At 36.3% G+C, this 22,361-nt stretch overlaps 1 protein-coding gene and 1 long non-coding RNA gene across 2 annotated transcripts in view; one reads left to right on the top strand and one right to left on the bottom strand.

Moving 5' to 3' along the window:
• The window catches only part of LOC128290112 (uncharacterized), a 37,428-nt gene extending 21,623 nt beyond the window's left edge, over nt 1-15,805 (bottom strand). Inside the window, exons 1-2 of the long non-coding RNA XR_008279755.1 lie at nt 15,375-15,805; nt 14,292-14,415 (exon numbers count right to left, since the gene is read on the bottom strand). This is a non-coding gene — a long non-coding RNA (uncharacterized LOC128290112). The remainder of the gene's footprint in view (nt 1-14,291; nt 14,416-15,374) is intronic.
• Nucleotides 15,806-18,223: 2,418 nt separating this feature from the next.
• On the top strand, nt 18,224-21,587 carry LOC108474683 (probable xyloglucan glycosyltransferase 12). Its single transcript, XM_017776680.2, has 5 exons — nt 18,224-19,485; nt 19,581-19,889; nt 20,010-20,300; nt 20,384-20,497; nt 20,577-21,587. Exons 1-5 carry the CDS (start codon nt 18,742-18,744, stop codon nt 21,195-21,197), a joined length of 2,079 nt encoding a protein of 692 aa, XP_017632169.1. The 5' UTR covers nt 18,224-18,741; the 3' UTR covers nt 21,198-21,587.
• Nucleotides 21,588-22,361: the final 774 nt, after the last annotated feature.

Genomic DNA, 22,361 nt, shown 5'->3' with positions numbered 1-22,361 from the left:
TGTTACAATCCCGATCCCGACCGAGCGGTAGCTGATGATCTTGAGAGTGTAGCGCCTGCTCCCGCACAAGGGACAGCTCCGGCGGACTCTCAACCTATTGCTAGTAATCCGAATGATGAAGCTAGACAAGCTTTCTATAGCGTGATGAATGATTGGTTCAACCAATACATTCGAACTAATACGACTGTTCCACAACCTCCATTCCCGACTAATGCCACCCCCGCACCTATAATACCTCCGGCATCTAACCAAATAAGGTCAAATAAACCCCCAGTTGACAGAATCTGAAAACACGGGGCTACTGAATTTAAAGCTACGGACAGCGATGATGCCGAGCAAGCTGAATTTTGGTTGGAGAACACTATCCGCATCGATGAGCTATCTTGCACACCCGATGAGTGCCTAAAGTGTACTATCTCCTTGCTACGTGATTCTGCCTACTATTGGTGGAATACGTTGACTTCTGTTGTGCCCAGAGAGCAAGTAACTTGGGAGTTTTTCTAAACCGAGTTTTGGAAAAAGTATATCAGTCAGAGATTTATGGATCAAAAACGGAAGGAATTTCTTGAACTTAAACAAGATTCCATGTCGGTTACCGACTATGAACAAAAGTTTGTAAGGCTTAGCCGGTACGCTCGAGAATGTATTTCTTCAGAGGCCGTGATGTGTAAACATTTCGAGGATGGACTGAATGATGATATAAAGCTGTGTGTTGGCATTTTAGAAATCCGAGAATTTGTGGTACTCGTCGAGCGAGCTTGCAACGCCGAGGAGCTTAGTATGGAGAAAAGAAAAGCTGATATGGGAGCAAAGGAGTTTCATAAGAGGTCTTCGGGGAGGCCCTTTCAACAGTCATCGAAGAAATTTAGAGATGATTTAGGCCGATCTAGAAACACTTCTAGCTTTTCTAGACGAGATCGCGATCGATCCCCTTTGAGTGCACGAGTCACTTCGGTCGCCAGTGTTGGAAATGATCGTCGAGACAGAGCGGAGTGCCGTGATTGTGGTAAATGGCATTCGGGAGTTGTAGATTCCATGACCGCTCTGTTACAAGTGCGGATCATTGACCACTTTATTAAAATTGCCCGAGGTGGTGCGAACAAAATGTAAATCAGAGTGGGAAACCGGGTGCTACCACTGCTCGAGGTAGACCATCTAGAAACACGGGAAATCCTAGTGGTGGTCGAGAGGATCTAGAGATGCTACGACCAAATCGAGGCTCGTGCTCTCGCTAGAGCTTATGCTATCGCCAAGACGCCGAGGATGCTTCCTCGCCGGATGTTATTACCGGTACTTTTACTCTCTTTGATACTAGTGTGATTGCTTTGATTGACCCTGGTTCTACTCATTCTTATATATGTGAAACCTTAGCATCCAGTAAGACTTTACCTATTGAGTCTACTGAGTTCATAATTCGGGTGTCAAATCCCTTGGGTCGTTACGTGCTTGTCGACAAAGTGTGTAAGAAATGTCCCCTAGTAATTCGAGGTTCCTGTTTTCCGGCGGACTTGATGCTTTTGCCGTTTGATGAATTTGATGTTATCCTCGGTTTAGATTGGTTGACCGTGCATGATGCGATTGTGAATTGCAAAAGCAAGACTATTGATTTGAGGTGCGCAAATAACGAGATAATCCGAGTTGAGTCTACGGACTTAAAGGGGTTGCCAGCTGTAATATCATCAATGTTGGCCCAGAAATATGTAAGAAAGGGGTGCGAAGCATACCTTGCGTATGTACTTGATGACAAAGAGTTAGAAAAGAAACCCGAATCTGCGGTGGTTTGTGAATACCGGATGTTTTTCCCGAGGAATTACCGGGTTTACCACTGTTCGGAGGTAGAGTTTGGTATTGAGCTTGTACGGGACTATGCCGATTTCGATAGCTCCGATCGTATGGCACCAACCGAGTTAAAAGAGTTGAAAGCTCAGTTGCAAGAATTGACGGATAGAGGTTTCGCTCGACCAAGTTTCTCACCTTGGGGTGCACCAGTATTGTTTGTGAAAAAGAAAGACGGAACCATGAGGTTGTGCATCGACTATCGTCAGCTGAATAAGGTGACAATAAAGAATAAATATTCGATGCCACGTATTGACGATTTGTTTAATCAACTAAAGGGAGCCTCAGTGTTTTCAAAGATAGATTTGAGATCGGGTTATTACCAGTTGCGAGTTCGAGATTCGGATATACCCAAAACTGCTTTCAGAACGAGATACGGTCACTATGAGTTCTTAGTGATGCCGTTTGGGCTCACTAATGCCCCTGCGGTATTTATGGATTTGATGAATCGGATCTTCAGACCGTATTTGGATCAGTTTGTAGTCGTGTTTATCGATGATATTTTGGTTTATTCGAGAAATGAAACCGATCATGCTGAACACCTGGGATTAGTGTTGCAAATTTTGCGGGATAAGCAGTTATATGCTAAGTTCATAAGTGTGAGTTCGGTTAAGAGAGGTTAGCTTCTTGGGTCATGTGGTATCCGTGATCGGTATTCGAGTTGACCGAGCAAAATTTCAACCATACTTAAGCGAAAGCCTCAGAAATATTCTCGAGGTTCGGAGCTTTTTGGGACTTTGGTTACTATCGACGGTTTATGAAAGGTTTTCGATGATAGTCACACCAATGACGAAACTACTTGAGAAGGATGTTAAGTTTGAATGGACGAAAAGTGTCGGAAAAGTTTGAACAATTGAAAACTCACTTGACGGAAGCTCCAAGATTAGTGCGGCCGAATCGAGGCAAGGAGTTCGTCATTTATAGTGATGCATCCCTACTTGGGTTGGGTTACGATTGATGCAAGAAGGTCGAGTTGTGGCCTATGCGTCGAGACAATTAAAGCCACATGAGAAAAATTATCCGACCCATGATCTCGAACTAGCTGCCATCGTATTCTCTTTGAAAATATGGCGACACTACTTATTTGGTGAGAAGTGCCATGTATATTCGGATCACAAAAGTCTCAAATATTTGATGACTCAAAGAGACTTGAATCTGCGACAAAGACGTTGGCTCGAGTTGTTAAAAGATTATGAGCTTTTCATTGACTATCACCCGGGAAAGGCTAATGTGGTTGCGGACGCCTTAAGCCGGAAATCACTGCTTGCTTTACGAGCGATGAATGTACACTTGTGCGTTTCTACCCGACAATGTGTTAGTAGTGAATTAAAGGCCAAACCATAATTGATTCATCAAATTCGTGAAGCTCGTAAAGTCGATGATGAATTGGTTGCAAAACGGCTGAATGTGTTCGAATATGGAATCGAGTTTCAAATTGATAATGACGATTGTTTGAGGTTCAGAAGTCGTTTGTGTGTTCCAAGAAATTCAGAACTCATTTCGATGATTCTGAACGAAGCTCATTGTAGCCGAATATCAATTCACCCGGGGAGTACGAAAATGTACAACGATCTGAGACGCCAGTTTTGGTGGCATGGTATGAAACGAGACATTTCCAATTTTGTTTCGAAGTGTTTAATATGTCAGCAAGTGAAGGCGGAACATCAAGTGCCTACGGGTTTACTTCAGCCGATCATGATACCTGAATGGAAATGGGATAGAGTCACAATGGATTTTGTGTCTGGGTTGCCATTGTCGACAAGTAAGAAAGATGCGATTTGGGTTGTTGTTGATAGACCGACTAAGTCGGCTCATTTTATCCTCGACGCATGATTTTTCATTGGATAAACTATTTGAATCAGTATGTTTCTCAGATTGTGAGATTACACGGGGTACCGATTTCTATTGTGTCGGATAGAGATCCGAGATTTGCCTCGCGATTTTGGAAAAAATTGCAAGAAGCTTTGGGTACCAAGTTGCATTTTAGCACCGCTTTTCACCCCCAAACCGATGGTCAATTCGAGCGGATAATTCAAATACTCGAGGATATGTTGAGATGCTGCATCCTTGAGTTTAGTGGTTCATGGGAACGGTATTTACCTTTGATTGAATTCGCTTACAACAATAGTTTTCAGTCAAGTATTAAGATGGCACCGTACGAGGCTTTGTACGGTCGAAAATGCCGTACACCATTGTTTTGGACCGAGCTCGGTGAAAGTAAAATTTTCGGAGTTGATTTGATTAAAGATGCTGAACAAAAAGTAAAAGTAATCCGTGAAAGTCTGAAGGCGGCCACAGATCGCCGTAAGTCGACGTGATTTGAAACGAAAAGACATTGAGTATCAGGTGGGAGACAAAGTGTTTCTTAAAGTTTCACCTTGGAAAAAGATACTCAGATTTGGCCGTAAGGGCAAATTGAGTCCGAGATTCATTGGGCCGTATGAAATCTCCGAACGAGTTGGTCCAGTTGCGTATAGATTGGTTTTGCCCCCTGAACTTGAAAAGATTCACGACGTCTTTCATGTTTCGATGCTTCGACGTTATAGATCTAATCCATCACACGTAATTAATCCATCAGAGATTGAAATTCAATCCGATATGAGTTATGAAGAAGAACCAATTCGTATCCTAGCTCGTGAAGTGAAAGAGTTGCGAAACAAAAGGGTTCCGTTAGTAAAAGTGTTATGGCTCAAACACGGGATGGAAGAAGCTACTTGGGAACCCGAGAACTCTATGAAAGAGCGATACCCAAACCTATTTACCGGTAAGATTTTCGGGGACGAAAATTTCTTAAGTGGGGAAGAGTTGTGATAGCCCTATGTGACCCTAGTCGGGAAGTGGTTTCGGGGCCACAAAACCGAGTCATAAAAATAATTAACCGTCATAGTTGATGCTCATTATATGTATATATGCATGTGTGAAAATTTCATGTTTGAATTTTGTTAATTGTAAGTGAATTTTATCAAATAGGACTTATGTGAGAAAATTTAGAAATGTGCTAGGCAAATGTAAAGAGGCCTAATAATGCATGTTGTGAAATGGTGGGTTTGCATGTCAAATTGCCCAATATTTGAGCTAGTGGCCGGCCATGCTATGGGGCATAGCATATTTTAAGCATGGTGTGCTAATGTGGTATGTAGGAAACAATAAAATAAAAAGCTAGTAATGAAGAAATGGAAAAAGGAAAATGATGAAAACAAAGAAAAAAAAATGTCCATCCTTTTTCATTATTCTTGACCGAAATTCAAAAGGAAAGAAAGGAGGAAATGTTGAAGAGATTCGGCCATGCTTGTAGCTAGGTTAAGGTAAGTTTGATGTTGATCCATGAGATTCATGCATATTTTTTATGTTAGTTTGAGTTCTACCTAGCCCATGGTTTAAATCTTGCTATGTGATGAAGATGATACTCGGCCATGGGTGTTGTTTTCTTGGTTGGTGTTTGTTTCATGCTAAATCTAGATGAACAATGGGGGTTGTCATTTAGGTTAAGATCAAAGAAATTAATCTTGTTAAAACTTTGAACTAATAATGCCCATATGTGTGATAGCCGAACATAGACTTTGTTTAAAGTCTTGGTCAAAGGCCGGTTAAGTGTTTTGGAAATGATTAAGCTAGGTGTTTGATCTTTTGGTTCGGCATAGTACATAAAATGTTGCTAGATGGAGAAAAATTCGGCCAAAAAGATGTGTGCTAAGGCCGAATATAATTCTGTATATCAATGAGTAATGCATGTGTTGAATTGATGGAAAGGGAGAGGATGCTTTAATAGTGTATATATGTGTATTAGCCAAGTTTTGAACTTGAAACAAAATGGTGTTTAGTCAGTACAAGTGACCATACTTGTAGAATGTATTAAGTGTTGCAATCGGCCTCAGCATAAACATGTATGTTTGGCCACATGAATGAGTACATAAATTGATGTGTATGTTCGGCCATAGGTAAGCATATTGATGGCTTTATCTTGACTTAGAAAATTCGGCTAAGGGGAATATTAGCTAATATGTTGAATTCGATTTGTGATTTCGTACAATATGTGACTCTAATGTCTAATGTATATATGGGCTAAGTACCTTGAGCTTCTCTTTTGATGTTCGAATGAATTGTATTAAATTGCTTAATGTGATTAAAAATGTGCATGACCATTGTGTATTTGAGCTAAAAGGTGGCCATATGACCTATCAAATTCCTTGTCATATTCGGCCATAAGCTAGCATAATGAGACTTTAATAAGTTAAATTTGTTTGAATTAGCTCAAGAGCTTAGAGGACCACAGTTGGATAAGGGAAAGGAAAAAGTGATCGAATAGCCGTCGAAATCGTTCGACCACATCCGAGGTAAGTCTTTGAGTAATGGAGCTTAGATTATGATTCGATTAGATCATGTTTTAAGTAAATCAAAATCATGCTCTTGTATGTAGCTATTGAGCCGAAATGATAATGCTTGATAAGTGACTTGTGTTTGAATTCTAGTCATGAAATTGAAATAGAGATGTGTCATGATTTATTGATATGTGCATGGATATTCGAATGATAACCGGGCTAAGTCCCAAAGGCATTTGTGCTAGTGACTAATTCCGGGCTAAACCCGAAGGAAATTGTGCGAGTTATTATATCCGGGCTAAGTCCCGAAGGCATTGGTGCGAGTTATTGAACCGGGCTAAGTCCCGAAGGCATTTGTGTGAGTTACTATAACCGGGTCAAGTCCCGAAGGCATTTGAGCAAGTAGTTATATCTGGCTAAATTCCGAAGGTACTTGGGTTGGGAATGAGCGATCTTGCTGTAAAAATTTCAATTAATACGCTCGAAAAATCCAAACGATGAGGTACGTTTCGTATACGCATTGGAGTAGTGATTTCGTTTAAATATTATTCGCTCAGTCGATTAGTGAGCTTCCGGCCTTTGGCTAAGTTGATCTTTTGTGTATGAATATAAGGGTTGGTAATGTGAAGTAAGTGATATTGAGAATTTTTGCATATGAAATTATCCGTTTAGCCATATGAATGCTACCCTTTAGTTGTGTCAAATTTTATGGCTCAAAACTTACTAAGCATTAAATGCTTACTCCGTTTCTTTGAATCTCTTTTATAGATTTTGGTTCGTCACCATCGACTCGGGATTATTGAAGTCGAAGTCGCCCACACTATCAAAGCCCTTTGGTACACTTTTGGTTGAACTTTGAAATGGCATGTATAGGACTACCCTTTTTGATGATTGGTCATGTACCTTTCGGCATTGTACAAATTTGGATAGCCATGCGAAAATGGCTTATATATATTTTTTGAGCATAATGTTATAATCATCTTGAATGTATATGTTCATTAAGAGGCATGGAAACGTTTGGCAACGATTAGCCATTGGAATGGTTAATCATGATCATATTTTGTGCTATATATGCTAAAGGGCTAGTTGAATCATGGAAACTATGAAATAGGTAAAGTCTACCTTAAAGGCAGAAGCTGACAGCAGCAGTGGTGTGAATTTGAAAAATCACTAAAAAAAGTAGGAATGGATTTAAATAGTGAATAAATTATGTAATAGAACCTTGATGAATCGACTTTCATATGGAAGAAACAAAACAGTCATATGAGTTGTATGTTAAGAGATATTTGGGTTTTCGCGAAACAGGGCCAGAACAGTTTCTGGGTTCCTTGTTCCTACTTTGGAAATTCATTATAAATTAACCAGAGATAATTAGAAGTCATTCCATATATGTATAGATTCCTTTCCGAGTCTAGTTTCTATAGAGACAAACGGCATGTGTATTGAAGCCCTGTACAGGGAGATATCCCAGTCGTAATGCATGAAGGTCAGTGTAGTCGAACCTTGAAATAGGGGAGACTTTAACTAATAAACTGTACTAATTGGCTCTACCAAAAATTATAGAAAAAAATTTGTAGATGGACATATGAGTCTAGTTTTAGGAAAAATTTACAGAACTGGTTTTCGAGTTTTGGAACTCTAGATATGATTTTTAAGGTGACAGTGATGCAGTTAGCCAGCTCGTCTGGAAATTTAAAATGGATTGTGTAACTAAGTGATTTAAGTCTGTTAACCCCTCGTGTCCGACTCCGGCAACGGTCTCGGGTACGGGGTGTTACATGATTAGATCATTTCAGGCTACATCCAAGAGGCCCAAAGAGTTTTCTACCAGAACTAGCTTTTCGGCAGGGCAATCTAGTCAGAATAGAGGTAGCAGATTTAAGGATCCGAAGGCTCGGACCACCTCGACTACGAGTGTAGGTAATGTCGCATGACAGAGGTAGATCAGGGTTTCCACGGTGTGGTAGACTTCATTATGGTCCTTGTCGGGCAGGCAAAAATGTTTGCTATAAATGTGGTGCTCCAGATCATTTTGTACGAGAATGTCCGTAGTGGCTAGCCGAGAGGTAACACAGAGTGCTAGATCCTAAATGCTCCTACTAGAGGCGGATCACCGAGGCAACCGGAGTAGGAGCAAGTAAGAGGTACCTCTAGAGATTCGGCTGTGAGACCGGATGTTAGAGCCCTGCAAGGACTTATGCTATTCGTGCACGCGAAGAGGCATCCTCCCCGATGTGATTACGGTACATTTTCTCTACATGATATTAATGTCATTGCTCTGATTGATCCGAGTTCGACTCATTCTTATGTTTGTATGAAATTGATGCCTAGTATAAGTATGCCTATAGAATCTACAGAATTTGTGATTAAAGTATCGAATCCATTAGGCAAGCATGTATTAGTAGATAAAGTATGTAGAAATTGTCCTTTAATGATTAGAGGCTACTGTTTTCTGGCCGATCTCATGCTATTGCCATTTGATGAGTTTGATGTGATTCTTGGTATGGATTGGTTGACTGCACATTATGTGATAGTGAATTGTGGAAAGAAATTCATTGAGTTGAAGTGTGAAAATGGTGAAATTCTTCGGGTTAATTCAGAAGAGTTGGATAGTTTATTTCCCATAATTTATGTTATGTCTGCTCAGAAATGTTTGAGAAAAGGGTATGAAGCTTATCTTGCTTTTGTGTTGAACACTAAAGATCCAAAATTGAAAATTGAATCAGTACCTGTGGTATGTGAGTTTCCCGATGTGTTTCCGGAAGAACTACCAGGTTTGCCTCCTGTTAGAGAAGTTGAGTTTGGTATTGAGTTGATTCCAGGTACCACGCCCATTTCTATTGCTCCTTATAGAATGGCTCCGTTGGAATTGAAAGAATTGAAAGCTTAGTTGCAAGAATTAATAGATAAAGGCTTTGTAAGACCCAGTAGTTCACCATGGGGTGCACCAGTGCTATTTGTGAAAAAGAAAGACGGATCGATGAGATTGTGCATAGATTATCGGCAACTTAATAAGGTAACAGTAAAGAACAAGTATCCATTACCTAGAATTGATGATCTGTTTGATCAATTGAAGGGAGCTACTGTGTTTTCCAAGATAGATTTGAGATCCGGATACTATCAGTTGCGAGTTAAAGAGTCAGATGTCTTGAAGACTGCTTTCCGGACTAGGTATGGTCATTATGAGTTCCTTGTGATGCCATTTGGCTTGACTAATGCTCCTGCCATTTTCATGGACTTAATGAACCGAATTTTCAGACTGTACTTAGATAAGTTTGTAGTTGTGTTCATTAATGATATTTTGATTTATTCTCATGATGAGACTGAGCATGCAGAGCATTTGAAAACAGTTTTACAAATTTTGAGAGATAATCAGTTGTATACCAAGTTCAGCAAAAGTGAGTTATGGTTACGAGAAGTTGGTTTTCTTGGACATATTGTCTCAGGTGAAGGTATTAAGGTTGATATGAGCAAGATTTCAGCCATTGTTGATTAGAAGCCTCCTAGAAATGTACTAGAAGTTAGAAGACGATTTGTGAAGGGATTTTCCATGATAGCTAACCCGTTGACGAGACTGTTACGGAAAGATGTTAAGTTTGAATGGACTGAGAAGTGCCAACAAAGTTTTGACAAGTTAAAGGCATTGTTGACGGAAGCTCCTATCTTAGTACAGCCAGAACCGGGTAAAGAATTTGTGATTTACAGTGATGCATCCTTGAATGGGCTCGGTTGTGTACTCATGTAGGAAGAAAAGGTAATTGCTTATGCCTCTAGACAATTTAAGCCACATGAGAAAAATTATCCGACACATGATTTAGAGTTAGCTGCTATTGTATTTGCATTGAAGATTTGGAGACATTATTTGTATGGTGAAAGGTGCCGGATATTTACCGATCATAAAAGCTTGAAATACTTGATGACTCAAAAAGATTTGAATTTGAGGCAAAGAAGATGGTTGGAATTACTTAAAGATTATGAGTTAGTGATTTATTATCACCCAGGTAAGGCAAATGTAGTTGCTGACGCTTTAAGTAAGAAACTTTTATTTACATTACGAGCTTTGAATACCAATTTAGCCATGTCAGATGATGGTTCTATTTTAGCTGAATTGAGAGCTAAACCGGTATTTCTTGAAGAGATTTGTGAAGCTCAAAAAGATGATAATGAGTTACAAGGTAAAAGAGTTCAATGTGAGTCAAGCATAGAGTCAGATTTTCAGATCAGTCCTGACGGTTGTTTGATGTTCAGAGACAGAGTATGCATACCGAAGAATGATGAGCTTATTCGAAAGATCTTACAGGAAGCACATAGTAGTTCGTTGTCTATTCACCCAGGTAGTACAAAGATGTATAATGATTTGAAGAAAATATACTGGTGGGTAGGAATGAAAAGGAACATTTCAGAGTTTGTTTCTAGATGCTTGATCTGTCAGCAGGTAAAGGCCGAACATCAGGTACCTTCAGGTTTATTGCAGCCTGTACTAGTCCCTGAGTGGAAATGGGATCGAGTTACTATGGATTTTGTGACAGGATTGCCGTTTACACCGAGAAAGAAAGATGCAGTATGGGTTGTGATTGATAAGTTAATGAAGTCGGCTCATTTTATCCCAGTTCGTATGGATTATTCACTTGACAAGTTGGCCGAGTTATATATTTCAGAGATAGTCAGACTACACGGGGTACCATTATCGATCATTTCAGACAGAGATCCAAGATTTACTTCACGGTTCTGGAAGAAGTTACAAGAGGCTTTAGGTACGAAGTTGAGTTTTAGTACGGCTTTTCATCCTCAAACCGACGGTCAGTCAGAGAGAGTTATTCAGGTACTTGAAGATATGCTTAGATGCTGTGTATTGGAATTTCAAGGCAGTTGGAAAAAATATTTACCATTAGTAGAGTTTGCTTACAATAATAGTTATCAGTCAAGTTTGAAGATGGCACCTTATGAAGCTTTGTATGGACGTAAATGTCGCACACCTTTGTATTGGATGAGCTTAAGGAAAATCAGATTCTGAGGTTGATCTAGTTAAGGAAGCGAAGAGAAAGTAAAAATCATCTGAGATTGTTTGAAAGCAGCTTCAGACAGACAAAAGTCGTATGCAGATTTGAAGAGAAAAGAGATTGAGTATCAAGTTGGTGACAAAGTTTTTTTGAAAGTATCCCCATGGAAGAAAGTTCTCAGATCTGGTAAGAAAGGCAAACTAAGTCCACGTTTTATTGGACCGTTTGAAGTAATTGAGAGAGTCGGACCATTAGCATATCGGTTAGCTTTACCGATTGAGTTAGAGAAGATTCATAATGTCGATTGAGTTAGAGAAGATTCATAATGTATTTCTTATGTCTATGCTACGTCATTATCGTTTAGATCCGTCACATGTGATTTCTTAGACAGAGATTGAGATTCAGCCAGACATGACTTACGGTGAAGAATCGGTAAAGATTCTAGCTCGAGAGGTAAAGCAATTAAGGAACAAAAGTATTGCACTTGTGAAAGTACTATGGAATAGACATGGGGTAGATGAGGCTACATGGGAATCCGAAGAGGCTATGCGAAAATTGTACCCAAATCTCTTCACAGGTAAGATTTTCGGGACGAAAATCCCTAAAGGGGGGAGAAATGTAACATCCCAAAATAGGGCCTAAATAGAACAGTGGTTACGAAACCACAAATTCGAGGTAGAAAAATTTATTTTATTATTATTTTGAGGTTCATGGTATGATTGCATGATTGTGTGAAAATTTCGTGATGAAATTCTATGCATAAAGTGCTTAAGTTGAGGTTAGGGACTAAATCGAATAATTTGCAAAACTTGCATTCTAGAAGTTTTTAGTATGAAATTGCTTTGGAATATTAATTAGGAGGATTTAAATAATAATTTGACCAATTCTAAGTTCATGGACAAAAATTAGGACATGGAAGGAATTTTTGAAAGTTTAGTAAGGAGGGGCAATTTGGTCATTTGGATATTAAATGAATTAAAAGGAAAAATAACACAAAATGGTCATCTTCTCCATTAGTTTCTGCCGATTTTGCTCTCCTCCATAGCTGGGGTTTCTTCAACTTTCAAGCCTCATAGTAAGTGATTCTAAGCCCCGTTTTTAATGATCTTTACGTTTTTTGAGTCCCGGTAACTTGATTAAGCTTATTCTAGCAATAATTCAACCTAGGGTTCATATTTGGAAAAATACCCATAGCTGAAATTTGTGTATTTTGGTGTTTTGTGATAGAATATGAGGTTTTAAATTATGTTAAACAACTTATGCTACTCGGTTTTAAGTGAAAACGAGTAAAAGGGCTTAAATCAGAAAAAAATACCAATAGTCATAAGTATATGTTAGAGTGTGATGTTGATATTGCCATAGAAGGGAAAAATGATCAGCATGTCATAAAACATAAGAAAATAGGATGAAGTTTAATTTACGAGCCTTGGGACAAAAGTGCAAATATGTGAAAGTTTAGGGGTAAAAATATAATTTTTCAAAAGTTTGGGTCACGGACTGTTTTAATAAATGTGAATATTAAATAAGTTAAATTTTCTATTATAGATCAAGAAGAACGAAATTCGGGAGTAGATCGGGGAAAAGAAAAGTAAATGACTAAATTGTAAAGTTTAGTCACATTTTTATCAAGGTAAGTTCTGATGAAATAAATGCAATATTCTTTTATTTTGCATTATTATTGTCAATTTCAGCATTTATATATTTATGTTATGAAAATATTTAAAGTCGAATTTAAGGTGAAGTGACAGAGGAAAAGTGTTAGAAAGCCCGGTTGAACCCTAGGGATGTTAGGATATTAGAGTTGACAGATGTAATGAAATGAGCCATGTAAGTCCATATTAGAAATATGGCTTTGGAGACAGGATTGAGCCATGTAAGTCCATATTATATATGGCATTGGAGATAGGAATAATTCATGTAAGTCCATGTCAAAGACATGGCATTGGCAGGATATTGAAAGACAGGAACGACCCTAGTATCCTTAGTATTCCGAGTGGTTCAACGGGTCAGGGTACGAGTTAAATTACAGTGAATTAACAGCAAAGGAAAAGTAGATTATATTTATGAAAAAGGAAAGGTCAGGTAAGAAAGAAGGTAAGGGAATAAAGAAGAAGATAGAAATTGAGAAGTAAAGAAATTTATGATGTTAGATGATATTATGCATAATTATCCATTATGTTGAATGTTGTGATTTATTTGCTTGTAAGCTTACTAAGCCTAGTGCTTAATCTCTTTATTTTCTTCTTCTTATAGTACTTATCTAGCCACTCGGGGATCGAAAGAAACGTCGGAGGCCGATTACACTATCAAAGAAATAATTCGGTATAATTAGACGTTTTGTTTTGGGTATGGCATGTATAGAAACTTAGCTACTTTTGGTATAATATAAACAATGAATGATGTGTAAATACTTGCTAGTGATTAGCTAATAAAATGGCCGATGATATACATGTTTATTAATATGTATGATTGAATGGTGATTGTCACATGAAAATTATGAAAAATGTGAAAGTAACCTAAAAATAGATTCAAGTAACAGAAATGACGTAACTTTGAAAAACCACTAAAAATTGTAGAAACATAGTTTGAAGATGAATAATATATGAAATTAAATCTTATTATGTCTATTTTCTTATGGGATAAGCAAAATAGGTAAAGGTATTATATTTTATGAGATATCTGAGTTTTAGTGAAACAGAGTCAGAGCTATTTCTGGATCCCCTATTTCAACTTTGGAAATTCACCATAAATTGTAAAAAACTAATTAGAAGGTGTGTTTTATATGGTTAGAATCCTTGTTGAGTCTAGTTTTAATAGAAACAAATAGCTTAGTCATATGAATTTTTTCAGGAAGAAACATGGTTCATAGTAAGAAGAGGTCAGTGCAGTCGAGTTTTGAAACAGGGAAACTTTAACTAATAAACTATACTAATTTTCCAAGTCAAAAATTCTAGAAAAAAAATTAGTAGATAGATATATGAGTCTAGTTTCAGGAAAAATTTACGGATCTTAATTTTGAGTTTTGAAACTTGAGAAAAGAATTTTTAAGAAACCATGATGCAGAAAAACAGTTTATTCTGAAAATTAAAATAAGTGGTTTAAAGTTGTTTAAAAGGTAAGATAAGTTTAGTAACACCTCAAGCTTGACTCCGGTGATGGTTTCGGGCGTGGGGGTGTTACATCCGGCCTTACTTTATTGACTGTGTCGCAAATAGGTCATTTTCTGCTCGTTTTTAACTTATAGCATCCCAATTGCATTCCTGACAAGATTAAAACATAAAATCACTAATTTGGCAGGGATCAATTCAAGAATTAACCGATTTAAACACAAAAATCATGCAAATTTAACATGTTATCAAATCCCCCTACTTAGCTCATGCTTGCCCTCAAACATATTGTACTTTTATACATTAGAAATTATTCAATAATTTATTAGAAATCAGACCTCTTTTCTCCATACATAATCAGTGCAAACAATATAGGCAAAAAATAAATAAGTGCTCAAAATACCTAGTTTGATCAACAAATGTCCATAAATTTGAAACATGTAAACTAAATTATTTCACTAAATGAAGTGTGTACCAAAATTTGGAAATCATATTTTTTTTCATTTTCAGTTCAATCTTAAATCCCAGTTTACACAGCTTTGCAAAACACACACACTCTCTCTCTTCAAAATTTCGAGATTATATAATTTAACCATCTTATCAAATTTTCCTCAAATTAGTCCCTAATTTTAGAATAATTAAACTTTCATATTCTGTTTTTAGAATTGTAAATTCTCAAACCATGTAAATTAGTTCTAAAACTCATGTTTTGAAATAAACCTTTCAATTTTCATATTTCATAATCATACAATTTGGTCCTTACTTCAATTTTTATCAAATAAATCACTTAACAAATTATTTTTCAATTTACTCATCTAAATAGTATTCAAAATAGATATTTACCACATTCGACATGGTAAATACACATTCCATCATTCAAAATAATTAATTTCAAATTAAACTATTCTTAGTAAAAACACCCTCACTTTCTTACTTTCAATTATTCACTTCAAATCATCCACCAAATTATTTGTAAAATCATTCACTTCATACATAAATATAATACTTCCATCACTTTGAACATAAAAGATAATTATATACACTTAATTATTACAGTTTCACATTAAATTGTATAATCAAATAAATATAACATAATAATTTGAAAAACTTACCTTAATTTCTCCACCTACCCATACTCTCTTCCACTTCCAACATCCATCTTCAAGTTTTTTTCCTCATCAAATATGAACTCCAACTAGCTTCACAAGAAACTTATCTTGCCATGGCGTTGTTCTCTTATTTTCACTAAAAATCTATGGAAGAATTTTTGAAGTTTGAGCTTAAAAGGGTTGAAAAAAGGTAGACAAGGACCTAAATGAAAGAAAACAAAAGTTTGGCTCAATATGAGAAACCAAGAAGAGAGGATGAACTGATGATGGATGATATCTTTTTTTTCTTTTTCTTTTTTTCTTTTCTACATCTTTCTACACAAATATTTTATTAACTTTGTATTTTAAATTAATAGTAATATTTAACTAAAAAAATCAAATTATCATCATGCCAAACATGTGAACCACATTGCATTTTAATTTCATCCAACTGCTAATGTACTCTCTTGGTAAAATTTCCCTTCAAGTCCTTCCTCTTTTTCCTATATATCTAATCCAATTATTTTTTATTTTCACACTTTTGCCCAACACTTCTCACACCTTTACAATTTGGTCAATACCTTAATTTAATTTCTCTAAATCCAAAAGTATTTTTAATTTCTTATAATCTCCAACTAGATTCTCCACTAATATTAAAAATTCTATTTTATTTAATTCAAAAATTCTAACACGAGTAAGATCCATGCTAAAACTGTTCTTATCTCTGGGTGTTGGGAATGTTACACTTAAATTTTTCTATTTTATTTAATTTAGTCCATACCATTATTTTCCAATTCCACCTATCAATATTTTTTTTTTCATGACACATTAGAAAATCATCTATTTATTTGTGACTCCACCTTTTCTTCTTTAGGTCTATTATCACTTTTAGTCCTCTAACTTTAACCAAATTCCAAATTGTTTTATTTTACTTACCCTTTTTTGTCAAACCAAATTTCAATACACTCAATCCATTTTCTTGATAAATTTACCATGTATGTTATTGGAACAATATCATTTGTTATATTGAAAATTTTGGGTATTACACAACCATAACTTAAGCTCTTAAGCTTAAAATAATATGAATCAAATTGTGTTTCGAAGCTAAGAACTAGTTCTGTCATTGGTCAACGGATATCCCGACCCAAGAAATGTCTAGTACCTATCCAAAAGTGCATCTTAAATTGACTGATTTTCTAGAGTTAAAAATTGGCATCTTCAATGAATTGAATTTAATAAATTTCTCATCATCCGTACATGTTGAATTGATCATTGGCACCCAATAAAAATTTTCAAGCATGTTTGCATCCAAAATTCTCAATTTTGAATTAAGATTTCCAAAAATCAAAAGCTTGATTTTTTTTAAGCTCAATCTTGTTTCTTTGAACTTTGAAGCTTATTAAATTTATTTGTCATGAACTCTAATATAATTAAGTTCATCTTTACTCGAATCTGTCTGGATCTTGTGCTATAGACAACTTTGACGAATTTTTCTATTTTTGTTATAATATGAATAATTGAAAATTAATATAAATGGTGATTGAAAAAGATATGCTAAGCACTCTCACAAGTTTAGGTTAAATAAATGCTCTTGGAAGCATGCTAAGCCAATATGAGGTGATTGGAAAAGAATATTTGAATTGGGATAAACACAAATCTCTCAAGTGAAGAACAAATTAAACATTTTGTTTAACACAGGTATTGGTTGAAAAAGAAGAATATAATTTAAGTCATAAGGCTTTAGAATGTTAATCCCTCATCTTCAAATGCAACCTTGAGTTTTTAAAATTATTTCATCTTAAATTTCACTATGAATATTTGTAATATTTGATTTTAATTATATTTATTGGAATATATTATTTATATTTGTGATTATAATATTTTTATATAATTATAAGTATCTAAATTTAATCTTGTTGAAAAATTTAAAATTATAGTTATTCTTGAAACATAAAAAATTTATCAAATTCAATAATATGCCTATAAATTCAAAATAATAATAATAAAAGAGGAGAAGCTAATAGGAAAAAAGAGAGCAAGCAAGCAGGCCCTGAAATTATGTCTTCACCTTATCCTTGCCACCATTTTCATTTTATTTTAGTGAGACTTTGAATCAGACAAAAAGAAGTAAGGATGTATCGAAAGTAGCACCGTAACACCGTCCGCGTCTTTCATTAATTTCTCATTGGATTTCCCCTTCTGACTTCTCGCTCCTTTCACTCCAATTTGTCGGTGCCTTAGGTCTGAGGATAGTTTTGACTCTTTTTATCCAAACCAATATATAGATTTAATTACTTTTCATCCTTCCTTGGCCACAAGTGAAACATGCATTTATAGCCTCTGATTTCCCTCATATCTATATCTAACGGTGGGTAAGGTGGGACGGATGCAAAATTTTAGATCAAACTAAAAATAGCTTAAATTTTAAATATTAGATTTGAGTTACACTCCACTAGTTCGTATTAATTTTAAATTTAAAAATATTAAAATAAATAATTTTCATAAATTAAAAATATATTAAAAATTTATACTTAAATAATACTAAGCTAATTGTAACTTAACGAAAAAATATTTATAAAATAAAAATAAAATTAACAATAAAATAAAATTATATAATATCAAAAAATAATAATAATATAATAACAATATAATAATAAAATTACAACAAAACAACAACAAAAAGTTTAGATTACTGTGGAACACGCGCTGAAATGGACCGTGAAACAAAAACCATAACCATAAGATATCCCAAATAGAAGATTCGAAATTCCAATGAAGGGTATTTTCCAATTTACTAGTTACTGCAGTAAAAATAGGAAACTTGTTCCTATCCTCAAAAACAAAATGGGATTTACCCATTATTCATTAACCCTTTCAATTCTCCTCCTCTCATACACAGAAGAAACAACAAACAATAAAATTTTACATCTCTTCGTTTTGACCGCACTGTAAAATTCATCCCATCAAATTTATTGTTTCTACAGTTTTTAGGCTTCATATTATTGTTGCATGTCGTTGCTGAGAGTTATAAAAATTTAAATCAGTAGGTGAAAAGGAAAAACAACTCCGAGAACAACAAAATCTGTCATCGTCGCAACAACACCAAGTTCTGTTTCTCTTTTCTCTGTAAAATTATGAACATAATCTCTGTATAAATCTGTCATTAGTAATGGCATCTCCTTTACCAAGCTGTAATTGAATGTGAAGAGCTTAGAAGCTCCTCTTTGAAAACCAAAGCTTTTTTTCTTTTTTAATTTCTTTTCTTGTTGGTATAAGTTTGGGTCGCCATTGCCATGATTTAGAGAGAGACCACGCTTGTTTATTTGCTTTCTTCTTCTTCCATTGTCATCTGATATTGCGTCTACATTTCGGAGTTTTAAAGAAGCAAACAATGGCGCCGTGGTGGGCGAAGGGCAGCCATAAAGGAACCTCGTTGGTTGTGAAAATGGAAAACCCCAACTGGTCCATGGTCGAGCTCGAAGCTCCATCGGAAGAAGATTTCCTCATCGGCAGCACCCCGACTGGTTCGCGAGAAAAAATACGTGGCAAAAACGCCAAGCAACTCACTTGGGTTCTCCTGTTAAAAGCGCACCGTGCTGCCGGCTGCTTAACCTCCATTACCTCCACATTCCTAAGTTTCGGCTCAACCATCCGTCGCCGAGTCGCCTCCGGAAGAACAGACGACAACGACATCGAAACCGACGAAAACAAAGCCGTTAAAACCGGTTTCTATAACTGCATCAAAGTGTTCCTTTGGCTATCATTATTATTATTCTGTTTCGAGATTGCTGCGTATTTCAAAGGCTGGCATTTTGGTGCCCCAAATCTTCAATTACAATATATTCTCTCGGTGCCGGTTGGTTTCAAAGATTTGTTCGATTGGTTATACACTCATTGGGTTTTGATTCGAGTGGCTTATCTGGCCCCTCCTCTTCAGTTCCTCGCCAATGTCTGCATTGTTCTCTTCCTTATCCAAAGCATGGATAGGTTAATTCTTTGTTTGGGTTGTTTTTGGATCCGATTAAAAAAGATCAAGCCAATCCCCAAGCACGAAGCTGTTGCAGATCTTGAATCTGGGGAAGACTCTTTCTTCCCTATGGTTCTCATTCAGATCCCTATGTGTAATGAAAAAGAGGTAAAAACTAGAAATCCAAAGATAAATTTTTTCTTTCATCATTTTAAAAGGAACCTTTTTTTTTTTAATGATGGTTTAAATATTTGTTTTTGCAGGTTTACCAACAATCCATAGCTGCAGTGTGCAGTTTGGACTGGCCAAAGTCGAGAATTTTGATTCAAGTTTTGGATGATTCCGATGATCCAATGACTCAGCTTCTTATTAAAGAGGAAGTGCATAAATGGCAACAAGAAGGTGCCCACATTGTGTATCGGCACCGTGTACTTAGAGATGGCTATAAAGCTGGTAATCTTAAGTCTGCCATGAGTTGTAGTTATGTTAAAGACTATGAATTTGTTGCCATTTTCGATGCGGATTTCCAGCCCTCCCCTGATTTCCTCAAAAGAACTGTCCCCCATTTTAAGGTAACTAAATTAACTGCCTTCTGATTTAAATTGGGTGCAATTTTGAGAATCGAAGCACTATTTAGTATGTCTAGGATTAGTTGAAGTTGAATCTTATTTTTGGTTTTATGGTTGTTACAGGATAATGAGGATTTAGGGTTGGTTCAGACAAGGTGGTCGTTTGTGAATAAGGATGAGAATTTGTTAACAAGATTGCAAAACATAAATTTGTCATTCCATTTTGAGGTAGAACAGCAAGTGAATGGTGTTTTCATTAATTTCTTTGGATTCAATGGAACTGCTGGGGTTTGGAGGATTAAGGCTTTGGAGGAGTCGGGTGGTTGGCTGGAGAGGACTACAGTTGAGGACATGGATATTGCAGTCCGTGCTCATCTTCGCGGATGGAAGTTCATCTTCCTCAATGATGTTGAGGTATGGTTCTAGTTTGATACGTTATACTGATAGTTACTTTCTTGATCGGTAGTTAATGTTTTTGGTCTTTATTATTTGTTCAGTGTCAGTGTGAACTTCCTGAATCTTATGAAGCTTATAGAAAACAACAGCACAGATGGCACTCTGGACCAATGCAGTTGTTCCGCCTCTGTTTGCCGGATATTATCCGTGCTAAGGTGAATACATATTTGAATTAGTCTTTGCTTAAACATGTGATGATGAACTTTGTTCTTATTCAGTATTTTATTGATGCAGATTAGTGTGTGGAAGAAATTCAATATGATCTTTCTCTTCTTCCTGCTTAGGAAACTGATCCTACCGTTTTACTCTTTCACTCTTTTCTGCATAATTCTCCCAATGACTATGTTTGTTCCGGAGGCCGAGCTTCCAGCATGGGTTGTTTGTTACATCCCTGCTACAATGTCATTCCTCAACATCCTTCCTGCCCCAAAATCGTTCCCCTTCATTGTTCCCTACCTTCTTTTTGAGAACACCATGTCAGTGACCAAGTTCAATGCCATGGTCTCTGGTCTTTTCCAACTTGGTAGTTCATATGAGTGGGTTGTTACAAAAAAATTCGGTCGATCATCCGAGGGTGATCTTGTCTCCTTGGTTGAGAAAGGGCCAAAACATCAGCGTGTGGGATCCGAACCCAATCTCGATGAGATCCAAGCAGATCTTAAGCAAGAACAAAAGACTAGGAAAACTAAGCATAATAGGATATACACTAAGGAGTTAGCTCTGGCATTCCTTCTTCTAACAGCTTCAGCCAGAAGCCTCCTATCTGCACAGGGTATCCATTTCTATTTCTTGCTATTTCAAGGGATATCGTTCCTTCTGGTCGGTCTAGACTTGATTGGCGAGCAGGTACTATGAGGATCAGAGTAGCGACTTTGTAGGAAAATGTGGATCACGTGAATGCAACTGACACATTCCAAAACGAAACTTTTGCAGTTCCGAGTCCGACCTCAATAGGAGAAGAAATATAGTTACATGGACAGAAGAATAACATGAATTTTGACATAGGGCACATGTAAAATTGGTGATAAATCTTCAGTACATGTAAGGTTTTGTTACCCTACTTTTAGATTCTTTTACTTTTATGGCAAATTCTTTTGTAAGAAAGGAAGTCGTTGTTGAAACATGAAACAGGAATTTAGGTACAAATTAAGGGCAAGGTAGAAAATTGATTCCTTTTCCTTTAGTCACTAATTTTCATGAGGATGGTACTTTGAGCTGATGTTAATTTAAGTAAATGTTTAACTAGTTCGGCTGTTGTTTTAATTCACATCCAGCTATAGTGATTTTTATCCAATCTAACCCTTTTGCTTCACTAAATCCAGGAAGCATTATAGTCCTTATTTGGGAAGAAAAACAGGGTGTTAAAAAGAAATTAACCTTTTTATTCATTTCTCAAAAGGTGTACATGTATGTATGCATGTGTTGTACGTAGAGGGTTACAGTAGTTGGAAAGTACGTTGTTGTGGGATAGCACATGGGGGTGATGCTTGAGTGGTGGGGTCGTATCCCATCCCTAGAGGAATTTATTGTAGCACCTGGACCACACTAGGATATCAATCCAACCCCTTTTTAGCCTCTTAGTTAGCAGTACTCAACATTTAAAAATAAAAAAAGGGGGGGAGCAAGAAAAAAAAAACAAGAGGCTTTGAAGTTGATGCAACTGAAGAAAGAGAAAGTGAAATATGTTCGGGATGATGTGAAGTTTAGTTGGAGAATGTTCTTACATTCTCAAATGAAGAGAGGAAAGAGCACTTAAAATTCTATGAAAATTGAAATCCATGGTCCAGCAGGAATGAAGTGTGGGGATAGGATTAATTTCGGTAAATATAAATGGTTGATCAATCAGCAATCCAAGTTCATATGAGTAAATTAACTTTCATACCAGCAAAACAGTCCCTCGGCTAAATTTTGTTTTGTGTTTTGATGTTTATAAATTATTCAATTTTTTACAAATTAAATTTTTGAAATTAATAAGTCTGAATGGTTAAAAAGTTACAAAATTATTTTTAAAAATTCAAT

The sequence above is a fragment of the Gossypium arboreum genome, chromosome 3 (genome assembly GCF_025698485.1).
Source record: "Gossypium arboreum isolate Shixiya-1 chromosome 3, ASM2569848v2, whole genome shotgun sequence".
NCBI lineage: Eukaryota > Viridiplantae > Streptophyta > Magnoliopsida > Malvales > Malvaceae > Gossypium > Gossypium arboreum.
The sequence above is the reverse complement of the archived record's forward strand: the minus strand, read 5'-3'. Positions and strand labels throughout refer to the sequence as shown.

What these genes read in the sequence shown, in the direction of transcription:
- LOC108474683 (XM_017776680.2), top strand. Translation starts at nt 18,742, where the DNA reads ATGGCGCCGTGGTGGGCGAAGGGCAGCCATAAAGGAACCTCGTTGGTT. An exon ending in CTATGTGTAATGAAAAAGAG is followed by an intron (nt 19,486 to 19,580) that starts GTAAAAACTAGA and finishes TTGTTTTTGCAG; the next exon opens with GTTTACCAACAATCCATAGC. An exon ending in TCTTCCTCAATGATGTTGAG is followed by an intron (nt 20,301 to 20,383) that starts GTATGGTTCTAG and finishes TTATTTGTTCAG; the next exon opens with TGTCAGTGTGAACTTCCTGA.